The sequence below is a fragment of the Accipiter gentilis genome, chromosome 15, assembly GCF_929443795.1.
Source record: "Accipiter gentilis chromosome 15, bAccGen1.1, whole genome shotgun sequence".
NCBI classification, from domain to species: domain Eukaryota; kingdom Metazoa; phylum Chordata; class Aves; order Accipitriformes; family Accipitridae; genus Astur; species Astur gentilis.
The window spans coordinates 29,745,905-29,764,404 of record NC_064894.1 but is presented as its reverse complement, the minus strand read 5'-3'; the positions used below and the strand labels follow the sequence as shown (position 1 = coordinate 29,764,404).

At 42.6% G+C, this 18,500-nt stretch overlaps 1 protein-coding gene across 4 annotated transcripts in view; it reads right to left on the bottom strand.

Annotated features, from left to right (window-relative positions):
• The window catches only part of TPD52L1 (TPD52 like 1), a 61,483-nt gene extending 44,740 nt beyond the window's left edge, over positions 1–16,743 (bottom strand). For 3 of the 4 annotated variants that reach the window (XM_049818044.1, XM_049818045.1, XM_049818047.1), the window contains exon 1: positions 16,617–16,743. In XM_049818044.1, the coding sequence (XP_049674001.1) occupies positions 16,617–16,635 (19 nt within the window). In that variant the 5' untranslated portion in view covers positions 16,636–16,743. Of the gene's footprint in view, positions 1–16,222; positions 16,397–16,616 lie in introns of those variants that run through there. The other variant, XM_049818049.1, reaches the window with a different exon arrangement.
• Between the last annotated feature and the right edge of the window lie 1,757 nt (positions 16,744–18,500).

The window sequence follows — 18,500 nt, the reverse complement described above, 5'->3', positions numbered from 1 at the left end:
TACTGTGAGTCCTTAACAATGACAGAGCCATCCTTTAAGGGCAGGTTTCCAAGGAGCAGCCTAGCACCCTCCAGTGCACTTTAAGGGATGCCATATAAGCCCACCTGTAAGTACTGCTCTCATACAGTCTCAAAATCCTGGGCAGGCATTTTCCTCTCCTGCCCAGCTACGTAACCTGACAACACACAGGCAGTTGGTCTGGGAGAGACACTATTTTTGCTTAAAGATGCATAGGTATTGGTTATGAGCCATGGAAGGTTTGGTCACTTTGAAAAGGGAGTTGTACAAGCAGCTGAGATGTTTTCAAGATTCACATAAAATCTTTGATAGCAAAAGGAAGAAAAAAAAAAAAGGGAAAAAAAAAAAGAAGAAAAGGTTGGTCTGAGGTTCCCAAAGCTCCTCCTTTTCCTGACTAGTATGCATGTGCTTCTTCATGGAGGAGTCACATTTAAGCTGCATTCCCTGCTCCTCTTATCCACTCTTCCAAGAAACACTGAGGATCATGCCTTGTTTCTAGCTGTGGTCAAAACTGGAAAAACTGGAACTGTTCGGACGCATAGCTGCTATGATTTCAGAATTATACCAATATCCAAGCATGGAATCAGATAATAACTTTCCACTCATTCAGAATAGCAATTTAGTTGTTGGGTGAGTGAATAGCTTCTGCTTCACTTCGTAGCATAGGTGCTGCAAGCTTCCCAGAATGAATTAGGAGCTTCATGCAACAGATTACCAGCCGTCACAAGAACCCATCGCACTGGGGCTGTCCTGTATCTCTTATGTCCTTACTAACAGCACAAAGTCTAAGGTACAAGTTTTCCAAGTTTCATTCAAGCAGGCCACTAACAGGTAGGCACATGAGGAGAGAGCACACACACCACTTACTAGCATCTATTTTCTTTTCCTTCTCCATCTTATCCAGATTAAGTCAATCGTGTTACTCCTGAATTCCATTTCAGTCGCTGTGCCTGGTGCCCAGCAATTCTCTTGCACTGAAAAAATCACATAAGAGGCATCAACAGAGCAGAAGGTGTCTTAGAAGCTATTCCATGAACTTCCCATCACTCATTCTCCCCTGTCAGCTGAGGCGTCCTCATTGCCTATTCCCTTCTCTCCACTTCTTCCAGTTGTAATCAAGCCCAGTCCAGAAGCTTAATCAAGACTTAGTTCTGGGATATACAATCACAGGACTCTGCCCAGAGACAGATGCAAGACCCAGCCTACCTCCCTCATTATCTCTTCCAGACAGCCCCTCTTCTTGTGGCCTAAGATTGTTGGGGACAAGATTTGAAGGTCCCTATGGTCTCCTACAACCTTATATTCCTACATCAAATTACACTAAGAATATACTCATGTATAACTCATTTATTCTCCACAAACAGGCAGACTAGTGATTGTCTGGATGTATGGTACTTCAAAAGAAAAAAAAAAGCCCGCATAAAGTATGGGAAAGCATATAGTAGGTATACATCAGTGCAAAGAGCTGTTTGGCTTTTACTTTAAAGAAAGCTTTAGTACTTACTGTCGTATATAATTAGATAAAATATGCAGGAATCATTAAAAGTATGGGATTATCACTAATTAGGACCTGCAAGTCATACAGAAGGATCCAACTCAAAACGATTGAGCAGACAACCCTTTGTATTAGGATATTTATACAGAAAAAGTAGGAGTTGGATAACTGGGGGAACATGTTTAATGTGATCTTCTGAAAGATTCATACGACAAGATAATACAACAACTGTACAAGGAGTTACAGTATGCTGAAACATTTCATAGGCATTTTTGAGTTTTCTCCCAAAGTTCATAGTAGTTGTGGCTGAGACTAGTAACCCATATTCTGCAGCCTGCTGTTGTCCTGGTTTTGGCTGGGATAGAGTTCATTTTCTTCTTAGTAGCTGGTACAGTGTGTTTTGGATTTAATGTGAGACTAAAGTTGATAACACACTGATGTTTTAGTTGTTGCTAAGTAGCACTTATCCTAAGTTAAGGATTTTTCAGTTTCCTATGCTCTGCCAGCAAGCAAGTGCACAAGAAGTTGGGAGGGAGCATGGCCAGGACTGCTGACCCGAACTAGCCAAAGGGATATGCCATACCATCAAATATCATGCTCAGGATATAAACTGGAGGGAGTTGGCTGGGAGGGGTGGATTGCTGCTCAGGCATCAGAGGGTGGGCAATTGCACTGTGCATCACTTGTCTTTTCTTGAGTTTTATTTCTTTTTTTAAATTATTTTATTACATGCCTTTTTGTTACTATTATTCTTATATTTTCTTATTAGTAGTGGTATTACATTTTACTTTACTTTAGTTATTAAATCATTCTTATCTCAACCCATGAGTTTTACTTTTTTTTTTTCCGATTCTTCTCCCCATCCCACTGGGAGGGGGAGAGTGAGCGAGAGGCTCTGTGGTGCCTAGTTGCTGGCTGGACTTAAACCACGACAGCTGTCAAATCTGATTTAATACTAGAAACTGTTTCAGCATTGATCTGTACCTGTGCATATGTTTGCTACCAGAATTGTAGGTATGACAAAATAAATAAGGCCCTTAGAAACTACAGAATCTGTAACTATTCCACGAAATTTAAATTAACCAACAATACAATGATAAAAACCAAGACAGATTTTTAGACTTATTCAGGTATCTGAAAATTTTTTAATTAGTGCTTTTTATGGATTTTCTCCATAGTCATCTCAGACCCATGTTCTAGAGTATTGCATATCAGGCTAATTCTTGTATGTTGACCATGTTAAAAAACAAACAAACAAACAAAAAACAACTCCCCACACCAAACCCAACAACAACAAAAAAAACCCACACTATTGGCAGTGATGTCTGTTGAATTAACCATAATGACAGCAAAATTAAAGGCAAGAACACCAAATTTCTGTTCATGTACATTTTCTGATGTTCATTTCAGGGAAATATATAGATGATCCTTTATTCTAACAAAACAGTTAAGAATTGAAGCCCTTTTACTGCTCTGTTTTTTTGTTTCCCAACCAATTAAAAATAGCATACCTACTTTGTTATCTACTATTCATATCAAATCGTGAGAAAACATCCTCTAATTATATAACCCTCCTAGTAAGCAAAATGACATTACAGCTTCTTTTGCCATGTCATTATAGTGTAGCTAACAGCACAGCAAGGTATGCAGAACTGTTTCTTACTTAAAATTAGAAAACACTTGTTTACAAATTTAAATTGCAATTAAGTCTTCAAAGGGATGAAATGGTAAGTAGAACAAAGGAACTGTCCAGACATTGCATTAGTGTCTTTGATCTTCTTTATAGTGTATTCTTAATGCCACATATAGAGATTAAGGGGGGGAAAGGGGGACTAGAAGCATGTACAGTAAATAACTAAATTGATCAGAAAAACTATTAAAATTGCAAGGATTTCCAGTACCATTTTTTCCACTCTGAAGTTATTATGGGAGGATCTAAACAGGAAAATATGCTTTCATTTAATTCGCCTAGAAAACAAACTACTTGAAGGAAGATCTTCCCTTCTGTGTTTGGCTCTAACTGTGGACAAGTCTTGACTGTGAACTGCTTGAGCCTAACCATTACCATACAGCCTGCCTCCCTCCAAGAGGACTTAGAACTCAGAATAGAAGGAAGGTTGATTTTAAAGCTATCATTGGAAAATAAACCCAGAGGCTGGGCTCCCCTTGGTTCAGAGAGGGAAGAACTCAAGACGCATGGGTCATGTAGATCAAAAGCATAAACATTAAACAAAACTTCCTGCAACCATGGGGGCTCAATATTTCTTTTTCTCTGAGTATGCTCGGTGGAACAGAGATATAGATGGGCAAGTGTCTTCACTTCCTCTCTCCACTGGGCTTTGGGTTAGGGGTTGTGTCAAGGAGAGGGAGGGAGTACAGCTTTTGGGTGTTTGAGAGCTCTAGGATGTAGTCTACCATCTAAGAATAAATGTCTCCAGTCGTCCTGAAGCAGCTCATTACAGACCTTACTAAGGCTTTCCACTCCATCTCTTCACCCCTGCAAAAGCAGGCATCAATAAATCTATCCATAGCTATGAGATAGATTGGCAGGTTTCCAAACAAAGGAATGCTTTTATTTGAAGCTCCTGGATAAACAGCCAGTCGTAGTGTGATAATTCTTTTCTCTGTTTTAGTAAAGTAAAAAGAAATTAATCATACATTGAGGATCTCTCTCTGTTGTTTTTTCCCCAGAAGCCATTGACACAGCTGCCAATCTGTGCCAGGGAAAAGAGACAATCTATACACAAATTACTGCCAGAAAACAGACTCCACAGCTCAACCACTGCACGGAGAAGCCATACACATTGGTAAGGAGTTTGATAACCATCCCAAAGACAGAAGTGCAATGGATAAAAGTGAGAATAGCTATTGTGGTAAAAAAATACATATCACTTACTAAAAGTAGGTACCAAGCTTCAACATGAGAACTAATCTTCCAAACAAAATAATTATCTGAAACGTCCAGAAATGCAAGGCATGATCTTATGCATTTTATCCAACAGCTAGCTCTCTTTGTACAAAATAATAATCCTGCCTGCCTGGGGAAGACAAGGGTGACATTGCTTTCTAAGCTGTAACTATGGAAATACAAAGCAATTGTTGTGAAATGTAACAGTTTAAAGACAGCAGATGCTTCTTTCTATTATGTCAATACTGAAAGTAATGACGGTATTGTACCACTTACTGTGCACTCTATTGATCATTCTGCACAACTTTCTGTGAGGTCAAGGGTAAGAAAAGGATGCCACAAGTGGAAGGGTTATCATCTCTTTTTCTTTCTTTAGGCAGAACGGGGCGGAGGGGAGATGAAGTCATGATGGAATAATGGGGAATGAGAAAGTGGATGACACTGAGTCACAAAAGAGACTTGTTCTCTACAAATAAGGTACTCCAGAAACTAACGGACTGCATAAAACAAATGAAGGAATAAAGCGTATGTAATCAGACTAAAGAAAAAGCAATGTAGGGGAAGATAAGAGCTATGACATGGAAATGCTGGCAGTCAGAGGTAGAAGTTGTCAGTCACATTTCTTAAACCCACCCTTTCATACTAAAAATACACTAAGGTACATTTTTCTAATCTCAGAATAGACAGGCACCTTGGGTCCCATCCTCAGCTGGTAGAAGTGACTGTGATCCCATCAATTGTATAATTAAGCTCACACATCTGCTTCACTGAATCAAAATCACTGAAAGTTAATGGCAGGATTTAATAACCTTTCTTTCCTAAAAAAGGATCAGTTTATCATAGTTTTCTAAAGCCAGGTGCAAAAGAGTATCACTAGATAGCAATTTAACTGCAGTAAAATTGAACTCACAAGCCTCCTCAACTAACTTTCAACAAAGTATCTGTGCTGCAAGAAGTGCTAAAATTACATTAATTAAAAAATAAATTCTTCACATAGCTATAATTTGTATCCTTTACATCACAAAACACATAACTAACAAGATCTTTATAAGTCTAATTTAAAAATGAGCGCCAGCAGGTTGCTTGCTTTCCCCACTCCCCCATACAGCTATTACAACATGTAAGGCAGATGTGTCACTTTTGATCCCATAAACTTACTAGGGAAAATACACAGGAAGCAATTGTAACTGGGTACACGACAGATTCTTTATTCTCTTCCAGCTCAAATTCATTATTCCCATTGCTTTAATAGATTAGATGTCTCAGCATTCTTATGTATACTAAAATACACATTTAGGAATGCTGAGAGAGAAGGGACAAATTATCCGCCCCTATATGTGCTCAATCTCTCACATTGGTTGAGTAAAGATTACAGTTTTTAAGGACCAGGACTGCCTTTTTGCATACTGCTTAGCACAAAATGTCCATGATCTGTGACTAAGCTTTGTAGGCAGAATCATAATTATAAATTAGCAACAATAAATCACTCACTAAATTGGGATAAAGGCACAGTTCCCATCCCCAGGGTTTTTCTTAAGTGTTTATGTTAGACTGTGGAAGACCCACCAAGAGGAAGCAGTGAATCAACATGGTCCTCGGAGCAGACATGTCTTGTGTCCTCCCCGCCCCCCCCCCCCCCAATTTTTTAAGCACCACCTGCTTTAGTTTGCAATACCCCTTCACCCCTTCATAATTAAGACTGGCTACTTTGCACCAGTGCACTTTTGCCTTCCTAAGGGGGGGGGGGGTCATCTAACAGTGTAGACTTCCTCTAGGCTTCCCTGAACAAACTTGACCTACTCTTGGTCATCTACCTGCAACACAATTGCATCCCCATCTACAGCCACTAAAAAATAAAGCTCATTTATATGAATATTATTTGAAAACAAATCCATTTTACAAGAAACAAAGGCCATGTATTCTCTTGCACAGGCCCTTCATTTAAGATAAGAGAAATTTTTATTTGTTAAAACAAATACTCCAAATATATTCAAAAGCAGCTCTAATTTATGCCACCTCATTTCTTGGAAATGCACTTCCTTGTAGCTAGGCAGTCATTGCTGCGGTGGGTTGCTCTGATAAACCTGGAATTTGGAGTTAGTGTGACACTAATTCTCTGGACACAGGCCACACAAAATACTTCTCAATCAGAATAGCATCATCAAGCTGGGCCTGTTCAGTCCAAGGTTTCATTTGTTTTTCCTCCAGGTTTTTTTGCCAGCACCCTGAACTGTGAAATGAGTTGTTTATTATTCTGTTCTTAATGTTAAGCTCCATGTTAAGGCCTTCGTTAATTTCGCGGCTTTGCCCACTCAGTGGTCTGTAGCATGCCATTACAAAGAAAATGTGTTTGCTTAGTGAGGCTGTGGGTGGAGACATCTGGGGTTTAGGGCCCTAGATATCTGTGAAGCTCCCATAGAAACAGGTTTCTTGGCCTTTCCTTCTGTTGGGTAGGGTTTGAAGACAGGAGGCATGCCTCTGCAGTTGGCCCGAGTTACACAAATGACCGTATCACAGGAGGGGAAGCTATTTACCAGATCAGGAGACAGAGACTGGCACTTCCAGCCACACTGTATGGTCTCAGTCTTTAAGGTCCCTGATTGACCCTCATATACCAGCCAAAATGGCAGCCGTCACAGAGAAAGTGTGTTTTTTCCTCCTTGAAGATAAGCCCTGAACCACAGAGGGTCAGCTTCTCTGACACCTGCTCTGGCTGGCAGGAGAAGGAAGTTTGGTAGAAGGAAGAGGTTTGGGCATGTGGCACGAGCTGCTACACCCTCAAGGTTGCATTAGATCACACTCAGCGGCAAGAACATCACTCAAACCTCCACCCTATTCCATATAGATCTACCCACCCAGCCTGTCATGATGCCTATTGTAACTTCAGTGCCTTAAGAGGGTCTCAGAAGAGGACCCAAGACAGTCCTTGTCTTCTCTTAGCTCTTCTACTACCTTACATAAGATTTTTCTGAGGATGTTGTTGCAGGATGGACATAACACAACATACTTTTCTGAAATAAACCAGTATTCCAATGCATCTCTGCTAACGACTTCCATTCACATCTTCATCCCTCTTCAACTTGTTAAAATCTCATTCTCTCTTACCCTTCCCCTGTTTTTGACTCCCATGTGCAGCACACAACTATGACAAGAATACCGCTGCTCCCCTTTCAGGACGGGTTCATGCTCCACATTTCTGTGCAGACCTGGACACAACCAAGCAGCTTTCTAATTCTGGATCTAGGTCTAAATCTAGTTCTTGTCTTTGAACATCTCTCAAATGGGTACAAACTATTATCCTTACATATTCTTCATTACTCCTTGTGCTTAATGCAGACACCAGCTATATTGCTCATTATCTATGCTTCTGTATTTTTTGAAGCAATTTAAAGCCACAAGGGGAGACATATTTTTTCCTCTACCTGTAGTATTTGACTTCCAGTTTCCTGACAAAATCTGTTATTTAACTCTGAAAGACCTTATTTAAATCCTCAAAACCACATTGTGATTCAGTTTATATGAATGACATTATTCAGCAGCCTTCTTTTTTTTTTTTTTCCATTAGTCAGGATGTTCAAGTAATTGTTCCTTCTTCACCATCATCTCTTCTTTGCTACCAAAGCTTCCGCACCATCTGACCCACAACACAAATGAAGGATTTACTCTTGCAAGACCACATGGCTTCATACGCACATAACAGTGTACAGCACTGGTTAGATAGTTTAATTACATGGCAAACATCATTCTCCTTGATTATGACTTTGATTCCTTCCTCCCACAATAATAAGTTAATAGCTGCCATCTGCCTATTAAAGTACTTTGAGAAGAAGATAATCTTCTGTTCCCAGCATAATTGCCCCTCTAACTCTGTAATGTACATACATTTTACTCATCTCTAAGGAAAATCTGGTTGTGTTTAAATACAACTATCTCTGATCGCTTTTTAATGAAAATTTAGCATGCACCAACCCAGTAGAGAAAGAACATAAAGCACTTGAGGCCTTCAGAAGATACTCTATTAAACACATTCACTCTGCACCATTCTCTAAAAATCTGTCAGTATTTCCGAAAGTGACCTATCTGAGATATATTCAGTGGAGTTAAGAACATGTTAATTGAAGTATGAAACATAGAAAGAGGAATTAGATAAGCACCTAAAATGCCTGGGCCAACATAAGCATGACAACTTACTACTAAATTCACCTAAAGCACAATGAAAGCAATTATTCCAAGGAAATTCTGCACAAGTATTTTAAAATTTTAAGATTATTATGAGCAACCTTTTTGTAACCACAAACCTGCACCACCTTAGCTCCACCCAGGTGGCGAGGCAATTTCTTGGTGAGGAAACTGGTGAAAAGAGAACACCCGAACAAGCAGATGAACACAGAAAAACCTGTTTACTGAAGAGGCAAACATTGAAAGCATCAGCTCCCTTCAGCCACCATTTATAAATATTTACAGAATATAAATCATACAGCCTTTTAAATCCATACCACATATAGTTTTTAATCATGCTTTCCATACTTTATTTACAATTTATAAATTAGTAACTTTAATTATTAGGCAATTATTAAATACAACTTTAAAGTGTGGCACAGGTACTAAAGAAAGACAACTTATATATTTGGATGGCTAAAGAGGAAGGGTATTTCACAAATTAAAGCAAAACCCAGTCAGAAATCAGACTGTACAAATGGAAAGAAAAAAACCAGAAAGAATGGTTCTCAAAAGAGGAAGAAATAGTTTGGGCAGGATCTGGTCCCTTGGGGCTTGAGAAAGCAAATAACAACTTCACTGACCGACAAACAAAAGTAGTCCTTTCAGCAAGAAAGTACATGAAAATGAACTGCACTGCCTGCTACAAAAATATTTTGTACAAACACTTTTTACTGGGAAAACCAACAATTTATCTATAGGCACTTCATGCTTGCATGAGTATCAAAGATGTTTTCAGAGTGTAATTTTGTATCTCTCTCTGCCAAAAGCACCACTAGAGCCCTAGTTCCTGTGTTACACTAAACACTAATCTTGAGTTTGCATTTTGAGGGATCTACCAGCTTCTCCAAACTCCCTGGATTGTCCTTCAGTGACTAGAAATGAAAAGATATAAAAATTGACCAAGAACTGGCTCCCTGACTACATCGTTCCTAAGCATATGAAAGCCTGTTAGGTGGACAACAGACTAAATGGGAGAAGCTATTGTATCCGGCCACAGGATACACACATGTAACCATGACTTTTTCCTTATTTCTGTAAACCTGTCTTTATAAATTTTACTGCTGTATTATTCTTATTTGGTTGTTGTAAAAGCCCTGGCTTTCAGCTATGAAAATGAGATGGCTTTCAGCAACCAGCCCTACACAAGAAAACTTTGTGACAGAGTGTGGAGAGAATACCAAAACTCCTACTATTTTACGCTACTATTTGCAGTGGGAACTTTTTTGTCTGCTTGGGGATCCAATAGTGGATCCTTCACTTTACTGTGCCATTAACCCCGTGCCACTAATATAAACACAATATTGGAATAAGTGAAAATGTGAAAAAGAATCAAAAAGTTCAAGAAATGTTGCACAGAAGTAATTAGCAAGAACAGCCTTTTAGAAGCCCTTTTCATTATCTAGAGAGTTTAAGTCCTACAAGCACAGAAAAGGTAAAATGTGCCAAGCAGAAAAGGGAAAACAGAAGACTCCATATAACACCTTTATCATCACGATAAGATGGTACCTGAGGCAGCATCACTTCACGCACGTCGCGTTCTTGCATTTGTTTTACACTTTCAGATAAGAACATTTGCAGAAAGATCCTCACTGCTGACATTATACTTCTTTTTACAAAGTAAAAGAGAGAAGGAATGAGAGACAGCACAAGAGAAAGAAAAGGAGATTTAGTGCTAAAGTGCAATACAAACACTTGCTAGATGACTGAGTCTTTTACAGTTATCCACCTGCAACACTTAACCCTGCCACGAATGCATAAGTGTAATGATGATGGCCTAGTCAGCTATTATAATATGATTTTGATCCATGGATCTCAAAGGTGGCTAAGCAGCATTACCTCTGTCCTAGAGAATCAAACAAATCGACTAATACACACAAGGTTTTGGAGAAGGTCAGTGTGACATCTGATATGAGAATCCAGATTTGTCAGTCCCCTCTCACCATTTCTCGTACATGACAGGTTTAGAGAATGCAGCAGCCAAAATGCCCAGTTTGGAGAGCAACAATATGAACGCAGCAGACTACATTTCTAAAATTTGGCATTGCAACTGAGATACAAATAAAACCAGATAAAACCAGCCTGCCCAGATCTCATACTTATGTATTACCCCAAGAGGTATTTTCTGATTATAAGAAAGATCTAACTTTACCCTTGAAACACTTTCTGAAACAAAGGCTGACCACCGTCTTTCTAAACCCCAATTCCAGGATTACGCTAAAACAAGCTACTAAACAATACCTAAATTTCTAAATACCACAGCATAGAACATACTTCAACCCCTCTGCAATCTTCTGCCAAGCTTGTGCTACATCCTTGGCCTTCAAGCAGCACATGGCCTAAGCAAAGCACCTCAGAAGTTCCATGTGTTTCTGTACTGTACTGCACAAGTCAGTGAGGCACATCAGAACAGCATCAGCAGACTTGCCTTTCCACTAGCACCCTGGAGAACACTAACAGAGAGCAGACTCGGACTATACTTGTGCTGCTTCACAGTAGGACTCATACCTGAAGGCCTGTGAACATAAGAAAACACAGGAGAAAAAATAGAGCAAGAATTTAAACACATTTTAGGGTTTGATGTAAGTGGGTTTGCATGTTCTGCCTTTTTCTATCTTGATGGTTGTAAAACTGGCAAAGTTACAATGCCTCATAAGACTGGCCCTAGATTTTAGAGGATTTCCTCTTTTATATTTCTTTTCCAAATCCCACTGTATTTTATTCTCGGTTCTCATGTGTAGCATGAAACCACTCAAATTTTCTCAGCCTCAGCAAACTGAATTTCATCCTGTGACATCCTGTCATAAAGCTGGAAACAGTACAGGTTCAAAAGGGTGAAACAGAAGCACTGCATTAGAGTTCAGACATTTATTTGCTTAAAATCCAATATACCAAATAACTCCTTCCATGCATATATTTTCCCTCCTTTTAGTCTAAAAAGGATGAAAGAGCAATTATCTCCAGCTCTGTGCACCCTTGTTAAATATTTAAGAATCCTATTATAAATTACAACCCTACCATTTTCACTTGACCTCATCTTCATGTGATCTTATTATTACAGCAGCTGAGACTTCCATCATGCAGTCAAATATGCAGGTTATCGCTGGCTGGTTCAAGTACCCCAATATTCTCCTGACCCTTTGCGAAGTCCAATCTCCTACTTTCCGTAGCAGGGCAATGGTGAGCTCCAGAGGGCCGTAAGGAGACAGCACAACCCCAGGGTTAACTAGAGTGAATCTTGAAGCCTCAGAAGCATGTATAGCCAGGCACTTTCCTTGCAAAGATACGTGGGGAATGTAAATGCACTTCTCACAATGGAAGTAACTAGCAGCTGCTGCTGGACAAGAAAACTAAGGTTCCCCTTGCCTCATCCTTCCCATTTTATCATGTGTATCAACACTGACCAACCTGTGTGCTGATGTGCTTACCTGAGTAGAGGGATTTTCTTCTCATAGACCAGTTTCACTAAGTCAGTCCCAAGCTACTAGTTTTGCTCTGCCCTTAGAGGAAAGGTGAACACAGAACAAAACAGTCAGTACTCCTTGGTAAAGCCACCAACCCCAAACACGAGGCTGGGGAAGATGCTGTCCTCTCCAGCAAGACTGTGCTTTGGTGTGATGCCACAGCCCTGCTGGTGCAGTGAAGCAACATCTCTGTATAGTCTTTATCCCCACCTTCCACTGTAAGAATGACCCTCTATCCAGATTCATACCTGTGTTAGTAACCACATAAGTAGCTACTGAGGAGAAAGAGGGAGCGAGAATGCTGACCAAGCTACCAATGCCCTGTTTTGGCGAGTCTTGTACACTGTATTACAGGTAACACAAGACCTCCTCACCACTGCCTCCCACCATGGGAGACCTCAGACGATCTCATCTGACTGTGAGATGACGGATGCCACTGGGGCAGGGAGAGGGCCGCTGGGCTAATGCTGTGACTTCTAATGATTTTCCTCTGATCATAAGCTCCAGCCAAATGGCACGTGCCCAGGTGCTGCCTCTCTGCTCTGTAACCTCACATGGCAGACGCGACTGGCCTGAGGATCACTGATGGAGCACGTCAGCCGCACACAGTAAAGCAGAGCAGTGCTGCAGGCCTGCGAGACACAGCCCTCGAGGAGGAGTCGCCCAACATCTGAACTAACTACAGCTCTCATACCGTACTTTACAGGTGGATGCATAGCCACAGCAAGCTATTATGGCTACAGCGCACAACTAGCAGAGGATGCAGAACATCTGTCAGGAATGGCCATAAGAAGAATTGCTAGGACAGGGAGATGCCTCAAAAACCCTTTCAAATTGCTAGGACAGGGAGATGCCTCAAAAACCCTTTCAGAGGCTAGAAGTACAAGAAGCTGGTCGAGCTACCTGAGTAAGTAAAAGGGCAAAGAGCAGAACCAAAGAACACGGCAAAGATTTATCAGGGTAAGAATCAAGACAGGATATGACAGAGAAAGAAGGAGGTACAATTATAGCTGGATAGAAGAAAAAAGGGAGGATTAATTGCAAAAGGAGAGAGACATATTAAAACCAAAGCTCCAGTGTTAAAAGTCACATGGGATTCTCAGGTGAGAGACAGATGAAGACATCCGTAGTACTGTCATTCTTAGAGGACATAAACAGTTTTAAACCAGAAAGCAGGGCTACGCAGGATAGTTAGTTAATCTGGACCTGGAATAGAATGAGTATCATGAGAGGCAAATACACAGTTCTAATTTTCCTGTCTTTCAGGGAGAAACATTGTTCTTCAGACTTCCAAACTTTTCACTTTAAAAATAACTGACAGCCATAGGAAGGAAAACAAATATGCCCTTAGGGAATTTTTAGCACTTGTGTTGCCAGGATCAGCTAGCTCTGGGACCACTATGAGGAAAAAGTGATCAAAGATAAAAGCACCCAGAGGCTTAAAGATACAATTTATGTAAAGTACAATTTATGATTTTCATTACACACATGAATTTGTTTACAGGGAACATACTGTTATTTCTTTAGGAAATAATTTTAACATTAATTACTCTCTGTCTGGTAGACTGTCCCATCTAGTTAGCGTGAATGCTGCAAGGCATTCAATATACTTAAGTATAACACTAATTCCATTTCAGTCCATGAACTCTCTCTACTGCTTTAAGATAAATATCAGAGCATTTAACTTTCACAGTCTTTGGGGCATGGACAAATGTTACATCGTCCCTTGAACGACACAGAAACTCCCGATCTTAGCTGTGACCTCTGTGCGGTACCTTGACACGGTTACACGTAATAACACTTTTTTTTTTTTTGTCCACAGTTGCATTAAGATTTATAAGGTTGATTCATGCTGCTGTGTAAAAATGCTGACAAATATTATTTTCCTGCTCTGAAGAAATCTACATTTCATACTTTCATGTGTCTATTTCTTGAACATGAAATTGATTTACTCAGGCAGAGCCTCCCTTCAGGACAATATAAAATGGCACAAACCACGCGATTATGTAGAAAAGTCTTTTTGAAGAAAATCTTTAAAGTGTTAAATATGAGAAATTTGACAGTGCTTTCAAATTTATAGCTTTTACTTGTCTTTTCAATTGGAATGCAAACCCCCAGCAGAGCACACTGCAACTAAACCGTTCGGGATTCATTTCTCTGTGGGCATCTAGAGGTTCCTTAGAAGCAATTCATAAACTCATTAAAATGTGTACCCATTTCTCCTGCTGCTTAAGCAGATACTTGAAGTGGTGGGGTTTTTTCCAAGTAAATTGCTACTGTTTTGTTACTAACCTCCTATAACTATGCTCTGCAAATTGCAGAGTAGGATTGAAGGCCAGTGCTTAGATGTACTTCACTGAATTCAACTGCATTAGACACATACAGGTTAAATTCTTTTTGCCAGCAAGGCTCCAGAACTGCAGTAGCATACACTGAATTAAGTCTAGAAAGAGAAAGGGACATTTTGGAATAAAGGTTTGCTGGCATGCAAATACCTACCACAAAAGTCTTAGATTGTACTACTACTGTAACAAAGATAGATTTTTTTTTTAAAGTTACGTGAGACTGTTCTAAGAAACTGTAGAAATAAAGCACACAGGTGAGAAATAGAAGAAAAAAGTGACTTAAGAATTGAGTATAGCCTTGAAAAGTCCCATATTTGTCTGTCAACAAGTTTACAAAAGAAAAAAAAAAAACAAAAAAAAAAAAAAACAAAAAAAGAAAAAGCTCCTGAGCTCCTGCATTGCATGCAGAAAAATGAAGGGCTAAAAATCCCTAACTAGATAAAACTAAGCAATACAAAATGTTTTTATATTCTCTTACTAGCCAATAGATATTCATCCAGAAGAAGAATTTATTAAAGACCTGTGCCAGTAACAGAGTTGCTGACCAAAACATACATTAGCAAAACACATTTATTGGCTTGAATTTTTAACATGTACTAAGAACATATTTACTCATCTTACTAGTCAGGGAAGGTAAAAAAACCTCACATGCACATATGCCACTATCTGGCTAATTAGAATCAGATACTGTTTTCCATCAGTTCTACAAAACAATAAATGATCAGATCCTTCACCATATTTAAAGTTTAAAAAGCAGGAGCTCCCACAGTAGTATTTGTACAGATGTATTGGGAAAATTAGTTAAGTAACAGTCTTGCGCTATGATCTTAATATTCACTTTTAAAAACCCCAGGAAGGGAGCCACAGATCTATTTTGCCCATCAGCTTCAGCCGTGTGTCTAATGGACAGCACACACCACCACGCTTTCGCCAGAAAGGCTTTCTCCTTCACAAGCCTCACGAGCGCAAGTCTCCCAGTGTACTCCTTTACGTACAACCGTATTTGCAATCAACATTCCCCTCTTTTATGTGTATTTGTTTAAGACAGTTTTTAACTATTCCGGAAGGCTGTTTTGCCAGTTAATTTCAACAAGCATATGTCTCCCCCTTACTTCATCTCCCTACATTACAGATGACATAAAATGGTTTCTAAACATTCTGCTTTCGCAGAAATATCTGTACCACCTGCTTAGTACTGCTGGCTTAAGGACAAGTGTGGCGAAGTCATAAGGTCCTTCAGAAAAGAGAAGCGAGACCGTAAAGGTGAGCAAGATCCGCGTACGCTAAATACCCGAGGCTGACTGAAACATCACCTCAACCTTGCACGAGAAGTTTCCGCTGTCCTCTGGAGGCTAATTAACTTTACCCAGGGGGAGATACGAACAGCTAGCTTAATCGTAACTGCTGCAACAGAAAACGTTCGCCTTAAATCACCGAGAGCCGGGCTCGCAGAGCTGCGGGAAGGCTTTAGCGCACCCGACCCTGAAGCTGGCCTCGGGGGAAGGCTCTGCTGCAAGCCCGGCGGTGGGCTCCCCAGGCACCCCCAGAGGAGGGCGTCCATTTCGGGGGGCACCGGGGCGTCCATTTCGGCGGGCACCGGGGCGTCCACTTCGGCGGGCACCGGCACCGTCCGTCCCGCCCGCCCCGCCGGGAGCCAGAGGCGGGAACCTGAGGGGACGGCCGGCCGCGGCTCCGCCGGGCAGGACGCTCCACGGAAAACCCACTTCCAACAGCCCACCACCCCCTCCCGTCCGGACCCTCCCCGAGACTAAACTTCACGCCAAGCTGTCCTCCAGCTACCTGACCGGGAAACGCTTAGAACCAGCAGAAGGAGAAAACGGACGTCACCGTCCCAACCGTGTGGTAAAACAAGGAGAGACGAAGGCAGCCCGGGTCGGGATGGAGGACGGGGCGCGCACGGCGAGGACGCTCCGCGGGCCGGGCCGGCCCGCGCCGCGATCCCCGGTGGAGCCCGTGGCCGCGACCGCCAGCGGGGTACCTCAACCCGCGCCCCCCCCTCGCCAGAGGGGGAGCGGGCGGTTCGCCGGGTCCGCGGCTCTCCCTCAGGCTCTCTCCTCCACCCGCGGGGCACCGTCCACCGCGCGGGCTCGGCCCTTCCCGAGGCGGGGAAGCGGCAACCCCTTGGCGACGGACGGGACGAGACTCACCCTGTGCCTGCGGCTCCATGGCGCGGGGCTGAGGGGGGACTCTGCCGCCCGGCAGCAGACCCGGGGCTCTGGCGGCGCGGACCGCCGGCGCCAGGCTCAGGCTGCCGCTGCCGCTCCCTTCCCCCGCGCCGCGCCGCGGCAGGCGGGCGGGGAACGACGGCGCCACCTGCCGGCCAGGCGCGGGCAGCGCCGCTCACCTGGGGCCGCCCTCGCCTCAGCGGCGGGGCCGGCGCTGGTGAGGGGCGGCGGGGACCCAGCGGGGACGACGACGGCGAAGAGGAGCCCTGCGAGAGGGCAGAGAGCGGCTCGACCGGCTCCGCTTTCAGCCTCGGGGAGACGGGCCTCCCGCGGCAGGCCTGAGCACCCTCCTCGTAGCGGCTGCGGGCCCCGCGGGGTTAGCGCCCTTCCCCTGCCTGCTGGCTGGCTGGCTGCGCGGTCTCCTGGTCCTTATAGTGTCAAAATCTAACCTAAAATATTGGACTCGGAGGCAAGAGTACCAGCAAAGCTTCCCGCTTAAGGGTCAAAAGGAGCAAAGGTCGGAAGCGTGACCTCCCCGCAGGTGTCCCAAGGACAAACCTCGCGTCGACGATCCTCTCCCACAGCCTCTGACCCCTTCCCTGGGCCGACCCCTCAGCTCTGGAGCTGGCCCTGGCCGGCACCCCGTTTTCCTCAGCTGCACCACTCTTCTTTGCCATCTTCCCTGCACCACGTCCCAGGCCACGGCTGCCCCCCGCCACGAGGGAAGGCCTCAGGGGCTTCTCCCCACGGGAGGCGAGGACCCCCGGGCACCGGCGGCCACGAGCAAGCAGGAGTACCTGGTGTGTGTAACAGCAGCACAGTGAAGTCATCTGGTGCCAGCAGCGAACAAGAATTTGGCTTACTTGAGTACCTGTGGGTCTCAGGTAGCACCTCCTGTGGTAGGAGCATGGGAGTACCTTCAAAACAACACCGACAGTGCCTGTGCCTTCGTGTATATTCTGCAGTTTAGGTGGAAATGAACTTTCTCCCAGTACATAGGTCTGTATTCTACTATTCACTGGAAGCTGGGCTGACAAATCATCGTTCACAGCGCGGTGCAGATTTACTTTAGGTTTTGCTCAGGCCAGCATAACTTCCACACTTCATTACCTGTCCGTGTTAACTTCACTTGTGGAAGGGTCCAGGATACTTGTTTTAGCAATGCTGCATTCACCGTGGCTGATGGTCCGTGCATTCGTCTGCCAGACACCGTATCTAATTTGTGTATATGATACTACCGAATGCCCTTCCAGGACACACCGAGGACACATAGCTTCTCGAGGCCTGCAGTAGTAAAAATAACAAAGCAAGAAAGTAAAGGCAGCTGAAGGAAGTAATGGGCAGTTGTTTGTGAAGTTATACAAACAGGTAATACTTTAGTTGAATAGATCAAATCCCAAATAAAATGATTATGCAGTGAGGTTAAAGGAAAAAGAATGTTTCTAGGTAGAAAATAAATTCTTTTCCTTAAAACAGTGTAGAACATAGCAAAACGTCAAATTTACTTATTTCTCAACTTTCCTTTTCTAACAGATTGGAAAATTAACGCTAAGGCATCTTTAATTTGTATATGTCTAATGATGCTTTGCTTTAATATGCACACGCTGGTGGTTTTGAATTTGAATTACTGTAAAACATGAATTATCATCATTTTTTCCAGGCAAACCTCTCTTCATTGTGACTTGACATCTCCTTGGGCTGGAATTTACCACTTACAAAAGCAGAACAGAGGTTGTCAGAAGAATGAATTCCTGTACTCATATCATTTCAAATAAAGAGACATCCTACCATGACAAGTTTTGAGCTCTGAAATGCTATCAACTTCTACATGAAAAAACCCAAAGCCAAGTCCAGCCACAAATGCAT